The sequence below is a fragment of the Squalius cephalus genome (genome assembly GCF_949319135.1).
Source record: "Squalius cephalus genome assembly, chromosome: 9".
NCBI lineage: Eukaryota > Metazoa > Chordata > Actinopteri > Cypriniformes > Leuciscidae > Squalius > Squalius cephalus.
Genome location: NC_137130.1, coordinates 31229096 through 31243870, shown reverse-complemented (window position 1 = coordinate 31243870; position 14775 = coordinate 31229096). Strand labels below are relative to the sequence as shown.

The window sequence follows — 14775 nt, the reverse complement described above, 5'->3', positions numbered from 1 at the left end:
TATTTCGAGGAGCAAGGATCTGACTGAGCTGAGGAATACTGTAGTAAGTTTTTTTTCCTTCTCAAGTAAATCGCGTTTCTGTTCGTGAATGAATGAATGAACGAACGAATGGCAGAGATGCGCGCTGTTTACCACAGCTCGCAAAAAGACAGTTTAAATTTAAATTGTGTTTCTGTGTGTGAATGAATGATGATGTTTTAGCAAACTGTATTGCTATACTGTATAGCTAAAACTGTACTGTATACTGTATTGCTATAAAAATCGACTGAAATATGTTGAAATAAAATGTAGGCTATTTGTATAAGCAACGTATTAAACTGCAAATTAACATTTATATGCCCTAATATTTCATAAAAACAACGTTACAGTCAGGCGAAATATGAAAGACAACATTTTGTTGACTAGATTTGGGTACAGTTTTTACTGTAGAATATACTGCCACATCAAATAAGCTTTTGTTTAGCAATTTCTGCTCATATGTTTTATATATATATATATATATATATATATATATATATATATATATATATATATATATATATATATATATACACTGCTCAAAAAAATTAAAGGAACACTTTGAAAACACATCAGATCTCAATGGGGAAAAATATCATGCTGGATATCTATACTAATATGGACTGGGTAATGTGTTATGAACGAAAGGATGCTACATCGTTTGATGGAAATGAAAATGATCAACCTACAGAGGATTGAATTCAAAGACACCCCAGAAATGAAAAAAGTGATGCAGAAGTGAAAAAATGATGCAGCAGGCTTGTCAATTTTGCTGAAATTTCATTGCAGCAACTCAAAATGGTACTCAGTAGTTTGTATGGCCCCCACGTGCTTGTATGCATGCCTGACAACGTCGGGGCATGCTCCTAATGAGACGACGGATGGTGTCCTGGGGTATTTCCTCCCAGATCTGGACCAGCGCATCACTGAGCTCCTGGACAGTCTGAGGTGTAACCAGGTGATGTCAGATGGACCGAAACACAATGTCCCAGAGGTGTTCTATTGGATGTAGGTCAGGTGAGCGTGGTGGCCCTTCAATGGTATCATTCCTTCATCCTCCAGGAACTGCCTGCATGCTCTCACCACATGAGGCCGGGCATTGTTGTGCACCAGGAGGAACCCAGGACCCACTGCACCAGCATAGGGTCTGACAATGGATCCAAGGATTTCATCCCGATACCTAATAGCAGTCAGGGTGCCATTGTCTAGCCTGCAGAGGTCTGTGCATCCCTCCATGGATATGCCTCCCCAGACCATCACTGACCCACCACCAAACCGGTCATGCTGAACGATGTTACAGGCAGCAAAACATTCTCCACGGCTTCTCCAGACCCTTTCCTGTCTGTCACGTGCTCAGGGTGAACCTGCTCTCATTTGTGAAAACCACAGGGCACCAGTGGCGGACCTGCCAATTCTGGTGTTCAATGGGAAATGCCAATCGAGCTCCCTGGTGCTGGGCAGTGTGCACAGGGCCCACTAGAGGACGTCGGGCCCTCAGACCACCCTCATGAAGTCTGTTTCTGATTGTTTGGTCAGAGACATTCACACCAGTGGCCTGCTGGAGGTCATTTTGTAGGGCTCTGGCAGTGCTCATCATGTTCCTCCTCGCACAAAGGAGCAGATACCGGTCCTGCTGATGGGTTAAGGACCTTCTACGGCCCTGTCCAGCTCTCCTAGAGTAGCTGTCTGTCTTCCTGGAATCTCCTCCATGCTCTTGAGAATGTGCTGGGAGACACAGCAAACCTTCTGGCAATGGCACGTATTGATGAGCCATCCTGAAGGAGCTGGACTGCCTGCGCAACCTCTGTAGGGTCCAGGTATCGCCTCATGCTACCAGTAGTGACACTGACCCTAGCCAAATGCAAAACTGGTGAAAAACAGTCCGAAAAGACGAGTAGGGAAAAAATGTCAGTGGCCTCCACCTGTAAAACCATTCCTGTTTTGGGGGTTGTCTCACTGTTGCCCTTCTAGTGCACCTGCTGTTAATGCCATTAACACTAAAGCAGCTGAAACTGATTACCAACCCCCTCTGTTACTTAACTGACCAGATCAATATCCCAGGAGTTTAACTGACTTGATGCTATTCTCTGATTAAAAAGTGTTCCCTTTATTTTTTTGAGCAGTGTATATATGTACATGTATATATATATATATATATATATATATATATATATATATATATATATATATATATATAACATACTATTTTTGTCAAAAATAAAGTCATCAACTAAGATGTTAGCTGTTCCAGTGTTGGCTATATTCAAACTAATGAATACATATGATAAAATGTAGGCCTATAATCATTTTTTTACAAAGAAAGAGTAAAGAGTTTACACTTGAAATATTGTTGAAATTGTAATTATTGTTGTAATTGTAACCTTTTTAATAAAATAGCAAAACATATTTACAAGATAGATGTAAGTAAAATCTTAAATGGTCAATATAATTCTTCTTCTAAATATATCTTTTGTCCTTGCATTCATTCTTGTGGCTGAAGTGTCACACCTGAATGAATGGCTCATTATGCAGAGTCATTACGCATACTGGGTGGGACATTGTATTCTCAGGAGTAAACCACTCCTCGTTCACGCCCCCCTCGCATATTGGCTTTCCAAGCAAAACCTGTCTTATAAAACAATACATTGATTTAAATTGTGTGTGAACGGCAGGATGATTTTCACATCATTTTGAAGCCAGAACTCGAAGCGACAACATTCATTAGTCAAAAGTCTTGTTGACACATATTTAGTATGTGTTTTGTGGTCTTATTTCAGCAACTTTCATTTTTATTTTTTTCAATAACCACGCATAAACATTATTCTCTTAAAAATTAAAACATATACATGCATGTTGCTCGCATATTATGGTAGCCCTGTTTGTGCTATATAGAGTGAATTTACACCTTTGCCATTAACATGTTTATAAATAACTGAAAAAAGCACAAATGTCAGAGCATGTCAAAACACCTCCAGGGCCCAGAAAACCCCTCAGACCCCAGAGGGTTAAGCTGTGCACCAGTAGGCTGACTATATGAGTTGATACTGAATTACTGAGTTACGTTCACACACAGTTCTCACACAGGACTCACAACTGCATTTTCAGAAAACCTGCACTGTGTGAACAGGATTCTGGAAAATTCGCTGTCTATCACGCATCACGTCATACAGTGCTAGAGAGGAACTCTGCACTGCGCTGCAAAAACGCGTGTCTATGGTGTGTTTCGTGTTTTCGGACTTGGCAGATGAACTCGAAAGATTTGGCACGACTGGACTCTTGTCATTTCAAAATTGATAAGACTTTTTCATTTTTATGGACGTCAACTTCTTTGATTTTATTTTGGTCACTGTCACTATGGTTACTGGTAAGAGAATACAGGCTTGACTCCCATTACATGTTCATACAGACAGTATTCGAGACGCTACTGTAAGTTGCTGTTTAAACAGGAAATTTCGAGACTTACACCTGTAAGTAAATGTGGGTGTCAATTCCAAAAATTAAAAGTGTGAACGTAGCCTAGAACTCATTATATTTGAAAATATACATGACAACTATCCCCGAATCAACAGTGTGTCAGTCTTACCTTCCATACAGGCAGCAGGTGAAGCCAACACAACCACCAACAACTGAATCATCTTACTGCTCAACATTATAGACCTAAAAAAAAACAGACATTATCACTTACATTATCACTGACCCAAAAGAAAACAATCAGCGAAACAGGTCAATCTTATATTCATAATAAAAATCAGTTTGAATGTCCACTGAGGACAGCACTAGTCAATGCATTTGTCGGTTGCATCTTATAAGGTGTTGTTTAAAGTAGAAAATAATGTCCTTGTTTACAACCTTGTTTCAGTCCTTTTCAATACAAAAGTATTTGCTACTGACTCACTCATAAAAACAGTCGCACATGTACTGTATAATGCACTGTCACTATATTGTCTTTTTTAAATAAAATCTTTGTTAAGGTAAACAGAGGGTAATGAATATAGCATTTAAAATAATTCTAACAAATTAAATAAATAAAAAAACAAAACATTCTAAACTGCCTACATAACATAACTTTTTTTATACATAAAACATAAATGCATATGCACATAAAGTTGCATTTTTTATATAACAAGAGCATATTAACAACAGGCAAAATAAATGTACAAAGGCTAATGTTTTCAAATGACAGGGGAGTCTATCAACTCCCTATAAATATAAGCATAAATATAAACATTTGTTTTAAAAGGTTTATGTGTTGTTTGATAGGCTAAAGAGTGAAGAGAATGGAAGACGCTGGACTATTCGCTGGAAAACGCAAACACTAAATAAAAAAACAGTGAATACATCATCACAATTACCGAATCCATCTCATGGCATGTTATCAGAATTATTAATAATGTTTTTGTCGGTCTAGATTATGACAGAGTGCTGTTTTTGTCTATGCATTTACACAAAACTTCTCTTGCGGGGATAATTAATTTCCACAGAGCTGTAATTATTTAGTTTATTAGTGAAATAAATTATATTAACATCTATTATATAACACTCAAGGAGTTTTAAATGAGAGGATTATGTTAAAATCTGCATACGGTGGCCAAGCTGAAGCATCAACCCGGTGAGTGAGTGGCAGTATGAACGTGACTTCACGAGATTAATGATGAGCATAGACAACAGAGAGAGAATTAAATTCAGCACTTTTATTTCCGACATGCATTCATTCATGGCTGTTATAGTTACATCTTTATTGGGACATGACTTGACGGATTACATGACCGTGATTCAGTGTCCATTTTAAGTTTAAACTATATAACAAGCATTTATGTAACATATCTCATGTGTGCATATTTCATTTGTGCATTAATGGCTGTTATGTTAAATAAAGTTTATTAAAGGTGCTCTAAGTCAGGGGTTTTCAAACTTTTTTAATCTCAGGGACCCCCAAATATGATGATTCCTTGCAGGGGACCCCTTTGCCTAAAGTTTAAAGGCACTTATGTATTTCAAGTATAAATATGTAAACTAAAATTCTGTATAACGTAAAGACATTATAATTCGTATTTCAAAGGCATGCAAAATGGTATTGTTTTAAAAACTATTTATTTTATTAGTTGGCAACTCACTATAGCCCAAAATGATTCTCACAATTATTTTATATTTCATAAAAAAAATAAAAAAAAAATAAAAAAAATGTACATTAACTGAACAAGATAGCTTTTCTAAATAAGGCACTGGTGGATGAAAAGTTAAACCTGGACATTTGTAATATTTGTAGTTTCTGTAGTTTTTTTTCCCTGTCTTGTATTTATGGAAAACTGCAAAATATTTACATTGAACTGGGTACCTTTTCTAATTAAGGAACTGCTAAATTGCTGCTATATTTTGCTATAAGTGAAAAAGGAGCCTTCTTTCACAGCATTATAATGTGACAAGTTAAACCTGAAGAACAGCATTTGCATTACAAACACAATCAAACCAGTTTGAATCATTCACTGATTCAAAACTCCTAATGGGACGGATGAGCTTGGTGGCTTCTACATAGTTTGTCATAACGTGGCTTCATTTTAGTGAGAGCCAGACGCATGTCGCTTTCAACCTCCAGACGGGCGATGTGCTTTGATTGAAGTACTTTCAGTGCTGAAAATCCAGCTTCACACAAATAAGTTGTGGCAAAAGGTAAAAGACATTTTATTGCCTTCTCTGACAACATAGGGTAGTCCTCTCTCACAGACATCCAAAACTCTGATAGAGGAAGAGATGGGAACCTTGTTTTTCTCCCGCCATCATTTGACAAGTCAATCAGTTGCTCCTTGGCTGCCAGATCCAGATAAGTGCCAACCCCTGGTGCAAATGGGTCCCTTACAAAGTCAAGGTGGTTGTTGTTCAAATCAGGGAAATACTGTTTAAAATAGCCCTGAAGATGTGACAGGTGAGACTGAATTATGGGTGTGATGTTGTCTGCAGTGGAGGAGATGCGCTCCTGGTTGTAGAGAGGAAACATTTCTGTTACTCCTTCTTGCAGTTTGCTTTCCCACAGGGATAATTTTTGCATGAATGCACGCACCTTGTCTTGTGCGTTCAGTATGTGAACATTGTGTCCTTGCATGCTCTGATTGAGGACACTGAGATGCTGGAAAAAATCTGCCATGTATGACAACTTCAGTATCCAAGTGTCATCTTCAAAACATTTGGCAAGTTCTAGGTTTTCATCAGAGAGAAACTCTCTCAGCTCTTTGCGCAGCGCGTACACGCTGCTTAACACGGCGCTGCGGGAAAGCCAGCGCACCTCTGAGTGGAGCAGCAAACCCTCGTAATCTGCACCCATTTCTTTGCAGAGTAAACGGAAGAGTCTGTGTTTCAATGGGCGTGATTTTACATAGTTCACAGTCTTTATTACATCCTTCAACACTTGATGCAAGTCATCTTCAATGCGCTTGGCCACAAGAGCCTCACGGTGAAGCATGCAGTGTGTGCCAACGGCGTTGGGGGCTTTCTCTTTTATCAGAGTCACGACGCCGCTGTGCTTACCGGTCATAGCGGCAGTACGGTCGGTACACACTCCAATACACCGAGACCAGTCTATTGAATTGTCCGTCATGAACTGATCCATCATATTAAATATGTCCTGACCTGTGGTTCTGCCTTCAAGGGGTTTACAGAAGAGAAGTTCCTCAATAAATTTGTCCTTACCGAGAAAACGTACGTAGACCATTAGCTGTGCTTGATTCGCTATATCAGTACTTTCGTCCAACTGAAGTGAAAAGTATTCACTGGCTTGCAGCTGTTCTAAAAGTTGTGATGAAATATCATCGGCCATCTCACCTATGCGTCTGCTTACTGTGTTGTCTGACAAAGGCACACAATCTACCTTTCGTGCCGCTTCCTCTCCAAATAACTCTTTGACGATGTCTTTGGTAGCTGGTAATAATAATGCTTCGCCAACTGTGTGCAGCTTCTTAGCACGCGCGATGTGGAGTGATGCCAAATATGACGCTTCTAAACAGCTCTCAGGGACTGATGCTTGCTGCCGAAAAATACTAGCCTGCCGGGCCAAACACAGCTCCTGATGTTTGAAATAGTCAGTCGATTTTTCTGCCTCATTGGGATGTTTCTGCTGTAGATGGCGCTTGAGCTTGGATGGTTTCATGCATTCGTTGGAGAGAATCTCTTGACAAAGAACACATTGGGGTCTATCGACTCCCTGCTTTAACATGCAGGTAAAACCAAACGCAATGTAAGATTTGTCATATTTTCTGGTTTTTGCCTTAGCATTCGCCAAGTCAGATTTGCATGAACTGCTTGCGGGAGCGGGATTCTTTAAAAATCTCTCCATCATCTGTACTGTACTTACAGCCGCTAATTGCTCCGTCCATTCAACTGTATGCAAAACGTTAAAGAGCGCAAAGGATTTTGGGATAAACACATTACAATTAAGTATCCACTTATATAAATCATAAAACTATATATAGATTTGGTCATTAATAATTTTAGGATTGGAAAAAAAATATCTCGTAGCCTAAATCATTTTTTGTTTCTGCCAAGTTTTTCGCGGACCCCCTAGCGCTCTCTTGCGGCCCACCTGGGGTCCGCGGACCCCAGTTTGAAAACCCCTGCTCTAAGTGATGTTGGGTGACGTCACTTCTTGTTGACGTTTAAAGTATTGTCAAACAAAACGTAGGCTAGCTAGACCCTCCCTCCTCCTCATCCGCGCACTAACTCCCCAAACCCCACCCCAAATCCTTCTTGTCGGTTATTGGATGGAACAGTTTGTTATGTTTCGTGGTGTGGGTTAGCCCAGTTTGTTTTTGTTGCCATTTGTGGAGCCTGTGGTGTCTGCAGAGACCGCGTTTTTTTACAGTGTGTTCAGGGGACAGGTAGCTAGCGGATAGTGAGGAGATGTTTGCTGTATGTGATAAAAAATGTTTTGGCCTAAAAAACGCGTGACATCGCTTAGAGCACCTTTAATTAAGGGAGGCAAGTTATTTTAACTTGGTTAGTTCCAGTCCTTGATTCTGATTGGTCAATAGATGTATTTTATTCACGATAAAACTATCAAAGACTATGACTGCTTCACCCAATGGTTCTGTCCATCACTGCACAACACCCTTAGCAACTACTCTTAGCAACATAAACATTTGTTTGTTCTCATTGAAGCTTGCTTTGTTATGTAGAAGAGTATTGTGAGAGAGAGATTGAGGGACCAAGAGAATGCATTCAGATTTAGTATTTTCCTTCAGGTCAGTCCTATGTTCATAAAAACATCTGTTTGAATGTCCGCTGCGATATCATGTCCTTTTAACAGTTAAGGGTTTTTCCTGTGCTCTGACACTGACAGCGCTAGTCAAAGCATTTATCAGTTGCGTGTTGCTCCGTGTTCACAAGTTTCAGTGCCTTCAATATAAAAGTCTTCTCTACTGACTGACTCACTCAGAAAGACCTTCTTTGGCATAACTTTTTACCATACAGTTCTATGGGCTGCCATTGACAGAGCGGAAGAAGAAGAAGAAGAAGAAACAGAAGAATAATAAGAACACCAACGAATACAATAAGTGTCTACGCACCTTGGTGCTCACGCCCTAATAATAATAATAATAATAATAATAAATATAGCTGCGAGCAGCGATTGCGGGCCCAAGCCGGTGGCACCACCACCCTGGTGCCTTTAGTTACACTAAAGGCACCGGGGTGGCGGTGTCACCGGCAATATATATATTGTTACATATTCATGTATTTGTGATTCGTTTGTTTTATGTTACGATCTGTTTGTCCTCTAGGGGGCGAGTATGTTGTGTCTTTGTTTTATTAGGGACTGATTGCCGGCACCTGTGGATCCTGTATGTTTGGCATAAGAAGTCTAAGTGGCCAAACCTGCGTGACGGGCGGGGGTTCTGTGTGCTCTCTTGTTGTGTCTTACCCCGGTTCATTTTCCTATCGTTATGTCTATATCATTTTGTTAATAAACCCCTATTGTACGAGCTGAGTTGTCTATGTCCTCTTAAAAATAGGGGATATATATATATATATATATATATATATATATATATATATATATATTATTATTATTATTATTATTATTACATTTTGGATGCTTTGTTTATTATAGGCTTTGTACTTCACTCACGTTCCAATATTGAAGGGAAAAATTATCCTCTTCACAAGCGCAAAAACACCACAGTGGAGCGGTGCTTACTGTGAATGTATGAATTGTACTACTGACTATTTAGAGCAGTGTAATTGTTATATGTTAGGTTGACTATTTTATTATTATATTTTATGAAGGCCATAATGAACAGGCTGCGATGTCAAGATTACAATGCTGGAATGTATGTGTGTGTGTGTGTGTGTGTGTGTTCATGTTTTTCTATCCCGGTGGGGACTTCAACCTGAATGCATACAGACTCATGGGGACTCGTGTCACAGTGGGGACCTAAATAGAGGTCCCCATGGGTAAACAAGCTTATAAATCATACAGAATGAGTTTTTTTGGAAATGTAAAAATGCAGAAAGTTTTCTGTGATAGGTAGGTTTAGGGGTAGGGTTAGTGTGAGGAGATAGCATATACAGTTTATACAGTATAAAAAAAATTAAGCCTATGGAGAGTCCCCACAAAGATAGTAAACCGTGTGTGTGTGTGTGTGTGTGTGTGTGTGTGTGTGTGTGTGTGTGTGTGGCGTGGGCGCGTTTGAACAGTGGACACATAAAAACATACTCCGTCATTATACAGGACGACATTCAAACTGCAAAGTGTTAACTTATATTTGTGTACAGTCGCAATAAAATACAACATTGTGCTTTTGTAAAATAATTTCAAGCAATCCACCCCCCGAAAGGCGCTAATTTTAAAATTAAACTAAAATGCTCACGGCTGCACGGGCATTCATAACGGTGCGCGTCCATGGCGAGGAACGAGCGAGGAATGTTTTTCAGTTAATTCCTACTTCCATAGGAATTCATTTGAAATGCTTGCTCAACCACTATCAATGTCAGTGCGGACGAACATATTTTACTTTCGTTTTTAAGTTGGTGATTCAAAAGCCCCCAGTGGTGTCACATGTCGATTAACCGGTGGTAAAATATTCTCAAAGTCACATATTACCTAGTATATTTTTATATAGATACAATAGGCCTACCTGATTTTGAACACAAGAGGGCAGTATAGCCCTATGTATAAGGAGGAGTAACTAAAAACTCAGAGTCTGAAATATCCAAAAAATCCACATTCAGACCAAAATATCTGACTTCCAGATGGCCGGAGCTAATGAATGTAAATTAGAAAGTTGTCCGGATTGATGAGTACAATATACAAACTATTTTTTTTTTACTGTAGTTAAAACTAACCCGCCCACTTTTGTCAAAAGCATGTTGAAAGTGACACACTTCCTGCTGCCAGTTGGTGGCGCTATAACTTTGACTCACAATAGTTACATCCATCTGATCGGCCTCTTACCACGAACACACTGCTGAAGTTTCATCAAGATCAGTTAATGTATGCATAAGTTATTCCACTTCGTGTTTCTCTTTTCTCGCCATAAATTAGTTTCCTCGCCACGGCCAAACCGTTCGAGATATCAAAAATCCGTCCGCAATTTAGAATCCTCAATGTCTTGACTTCATGCACACCGAGTTTGGTGGGGATTGGATAAATTCTCTAGGAGGAGTACTTCGCATTCCACAGCAAGCGTTTTCCAAACAACCCATAATAGCCGACTTCCTGTTGGGCTGGCGTAAAACTTGACGGGGGGAAAGTTGTTCGGCCCGATGAGATCTATATGTGTACCGAGTTTCATATTAATTCATGCAAGCGTGTTTGATCTATGGACCAAGTTTTGGGACACCGTTCAAGGGGGCGCTGTTGAGCCCCCCTGCCACGCCCGGGTACCAGCTTCAGCCCGTCCCTGATGGCAGGGGGTTCTGACTTGTGTGCAAAGTTTCAAGAGTTTTTGAGCACGTTAAGGACCCCAAAAGCCTCTGAAACCTTGATTAACAATATAAAAGCAATAGTCAAACCCCCCCCCCCCCCCGGAGATCGTTAATGTAATTTAGAAAGTTGTCCGTCTTGATGAGAACAATACACATACCAAGTTTTGTTGCTGTTGATAAAACTAACCCCCCCACTTATGACTAAAGGTGGCGCTACTGAGCCCCTCACCACGCCCGTTTCTGAAACTTTGCACAAGTCTACGGGCTAATAAGTGTGATGTGTCTGTCGAGTTTCATCCAATTTCAAGTATGTTAAGAGTCTCAAAAGCATCAAAAAAGAATATTAAAGTTTGAAGCGTTGCCATGGCAACAGTATTAAAGATATCAAAAATCCTTTCACAGGTCTACATCTGCCGTGTGTCTACATTATACACATAAAGTTTGAAGCAAATCGGGTAAACATTAGAGGGTGACTTCAAAGAATTTTGAAAGTGACACACTTCCTGCTGCCAGTTGGTGGCGCTATAACTTTGACTCACAATAGTCACATCAATGTGATCGGCCTCTGAAAACGAACACACTGCTGAAGTTTTATCAAGATCAGTTAATGTATGCAGAAGTTCTAACACACTTCCTGTTTCTCTTTTCTCGCCATAAATTCGTTTCCTCGCCACGGCCAAACCGTTCGAGATATCAGAAATCCGTCCGCAATTTAGCATCCTCAATGTCTTGACTTCATGCACACAGAGTTTGGTGGGGATCGGATGAATTCTGTAGGAGGAGTACATTAAATTCCACAGCATGCGTTTTTCAAACAATCCTGAATAGCCGACTTCCTGTTGGGCTGGCATAAAACTTAGAGCATGAAAGTTGTTCGGCCCAATGAGATCTATATGTGTACCGAGTTTCATATTATTACATGCAAGCGTGTTTGATTTATGGACCAAGTTTTTGGATGCTGTTCCAGGGGGCGCTGTTGAGCCCCCCTGCCACGCCCGGGTACCAGCTTTAGCCCGGCCCTGATGGCCGCGGGTTCTGACCTGTGTGCAAAGTTTCAAGAGTTTTCAAAAATGTTAAGGGCCCCAAAAGTGCCCGAAAGGTTGACAAAAAAATAAGAATAAATATAGCTGCGAGCAGCGATTACGGGCCCAAGCCGGTGGCACCGCAACCCCGGTGCCTTTAGTTACCTAAAGGCACCGGGGTAGCGGTGCCGCCGGCTTTGGCCCTTCATCGCTGCTCGCAGCTATATTTATATACATATATATATATATATATATATATAAAAGACAGAAAACATTACTTGTCTTACCTTATTCTGATTTTATGATACAATCAAAATATTCCACAACACTGATTAACATTGATTAACCCGTTGATTAACTGGTGGTAAAATATTCTCACCGTCACATACCTAGTATATTTTTATATAGATACAATAGACCTACCTGATTTTGAACACAAGAGGGCAGTATAGCACTATGAATGACATGATTTATTCATTTTTTGGACTAAAAAAAACTTTCTGGCTGTTTTTAAACTTAAACAATTATTAAATTGAAAAAAAAAAAGAATAAAATGGGTTTAATTCTGATATTTGTATAATTTTATATAGAAATAAATGGCGTACAATTACATTTTTAGACGATATGAGGCTTTTAGTGTTTCCTTTTTGACATTCCTTTAATCCCTCACCATAGCAAAACCGTTTGAGATATTTAATATCCGTTCACAATTTAGCATCTTTAATGTATTTTCATCATGTTGAAACAGTTTGGTGTGAATAAAATAAACCACTTAGGAGGAGTAGCTAAAAACTCAGAGTCTGAAATATCCCAAAAATCTACATTCAAACCAAAATATCTGACTTCCTGTTGGTCGGAGCTAATGACTGTAAATTAGAAAGTTGTCCGGCTCGATGAGACCAATATACATTCTGATTTTTGTAACTGTGGGTAAAAGTAACCCCCCCACTTTTGTCAAAAGCATTTTGAAAGTGACACACTTCCTGCTACCAGTTGGTGGCGCTATAACTTTGACTCACAATAGATACATCCATATGATCGGCCTCTTACCACGAACACTCTGCTGAAGTTTCATCAAGATCAGTTAATGTGTGCAGAAGTTATAACACTTTGTGTTTCTCTTTTCTCGCCATAAATTCGTGTCCTCGCCACGGCCAAACCGTTCGAGATATCAAAAATCCATCCGCAATTTAGCATCGTCAATGTCTTGACTTCATGCTGACCAAGTTTGGAGGCGATTGGATGAATTCTCTAGGATGAGTACATCAAATTCCACAGCATGCGTTTTTAAAACAACCCATAATAGCCGACTTCCTGTTGGGCGGAGCTAATAACTTAGAGTGCGGAAGTTGTTCGGCCCGATGAGATCTATATGTGTACCGAGTTTCATATTAATTCATGCAAGCGTGTTTGATATATGGACCAAGTTTTCAGACCGTGTTCAAGGGGGTGCTGTTGAGCCCCCCTGCCACGCCCGGGTACGAGCTTCAGCCCGGCCATGATGACCGTGGGTTCTGACCTGTGTGAAAAGTTTCAAGAGTTTTCGAGCATGTTAAGGGCCCCAAAAGCCCCTGAAACCTTGAAAAACAAAGATTAAATGGAATAGACAAATCCCCCCCCCACACACACACAGACAGAGAGAGAGAGAGAGAGAAAATTCTCCAGAAAATCCACATTCAAACCAAAATATCTGACTTCCTGTTGGTCTGAGGTAATAACTGTAAATTAGAAAGTTGTCCGGCTTGATGAGAACAATATACGTACCAAGTTTTGTGATTCTAGGAAAAACTAAGGCCCCATTTTTGATTAAAGGTGGCGCTACTGAGCCATTCCACCACGCCCGTTTCTGAAACTTTGCACGTCTACTGGATAATAAATGTGATGTGTCTGTCGAGTTTCATGCATTTTCAAGCATGTGAAGAGTCTCAAAAGCATCCGAAAAGAATATTAAAGTTTGATGCGTTGCCACGGCAACAGTATCTAAGATATAAATAATCCTTTCACAGGTCTACATCTGCCGTGTGTCTACATTAAACACATAAAGTTTTAAGCAAATCGGGTAAAAATAAGAGGGTGATTTCAAAGCATTTTGAAAGTGACACATTTCCTGTTGCCAGTTGGTGGCGCTATAACTTTGACTCACAAAGGTCACATCCATGTGATCGGCCTCTTACATCGAACACACTGCTGAAGTTTCATCAAGATCAGTCAATGTATGCAGAAGTTATAACACACTTCCTGTTTCTCTTTTCTCGCCATAAATTTGTTTCCTCGCCACGGCCAAACCGTTCGAGATATCAAAAATCCCCTGGCAATTTTTCATCCTCAATGTCTTGACTTCATGCACACTGAGTTTGGTGGTTATTGGGTGAATTCTCTAGGAGGAGTATTTCAAATTCCAGAGGATGTGTTTTTCAAACAACCCTTAATAGCCGACTTCCTGTTGGGCTGGCGTAAAACTTAGAGCACGAAAGTTGTTCGGCCTGATGAGATCTATATGTGTACCGAGTTTCATATTATTACATGCAAGTGTGTTTGATTTATGGACAAGTGTTCGGATGCTGTTCCAGGGGGCGCTGTCGAGCCCCCCTGCCACGCCCGGGTACCAGCTTCAGAACGGCCCTGATGGCCGCGGGTTCTGACCTGTGTGCAAAGTTTCAAGAGTTTTTGAGCATGTTAAGGGCCCCAAAAGTGCCCAAAAGTCAAAAAGAAAAATAATAATAATAATTGAAAAAAATAATCCTACCGAAAACAATAGGGCCTTCGCCCTTTCAGGGCTTGGGCCCTAAATATAGCTGCGAGCAGCGATTACGGGCCCAAGCCG

At 40.1% G+C, this 14775-nt stretch overlaps 2 protein-coding genes across 2 annotated transcripts in view; both read right to left on the bottom strand.

Annotated features, from left to right (window-relative positions):
* The window catches only part of LOC307164444 (activin receptor type-1-like), a 114688-nt gene that overhangs the window by 43829 nt on the left and 56084 nt on the right, over positions 1-14775 (bottom strand). The window contains exon 2 of the mRNA XM_079881296.1: positions 3602-3675. Coding sequence (XP_079737422.1) covers positions 3602-3668 — 67 coding nt within the window. The 5' untranslated portion in view covers positions 3669-3675. The remainder of the gene's footprint in view (positions 1-3601; positions 3676-14775) is intronic.
* LOC307163955 (zinc finger BED domain-containing protein 5) lies at positions 5516-7156 on the bottom strand (the record flags this gene model as incomplete). The annotated part of the gene is made up of 1 exon (XM_079880302.1): positions 5516-7156. The coding sequence occupies one exon, from the start codon at positions 7154-7156 to the stop codon at positions 5516-5518; it is 1641 nt and encodes a 546-aa protein (XP_079736428.1).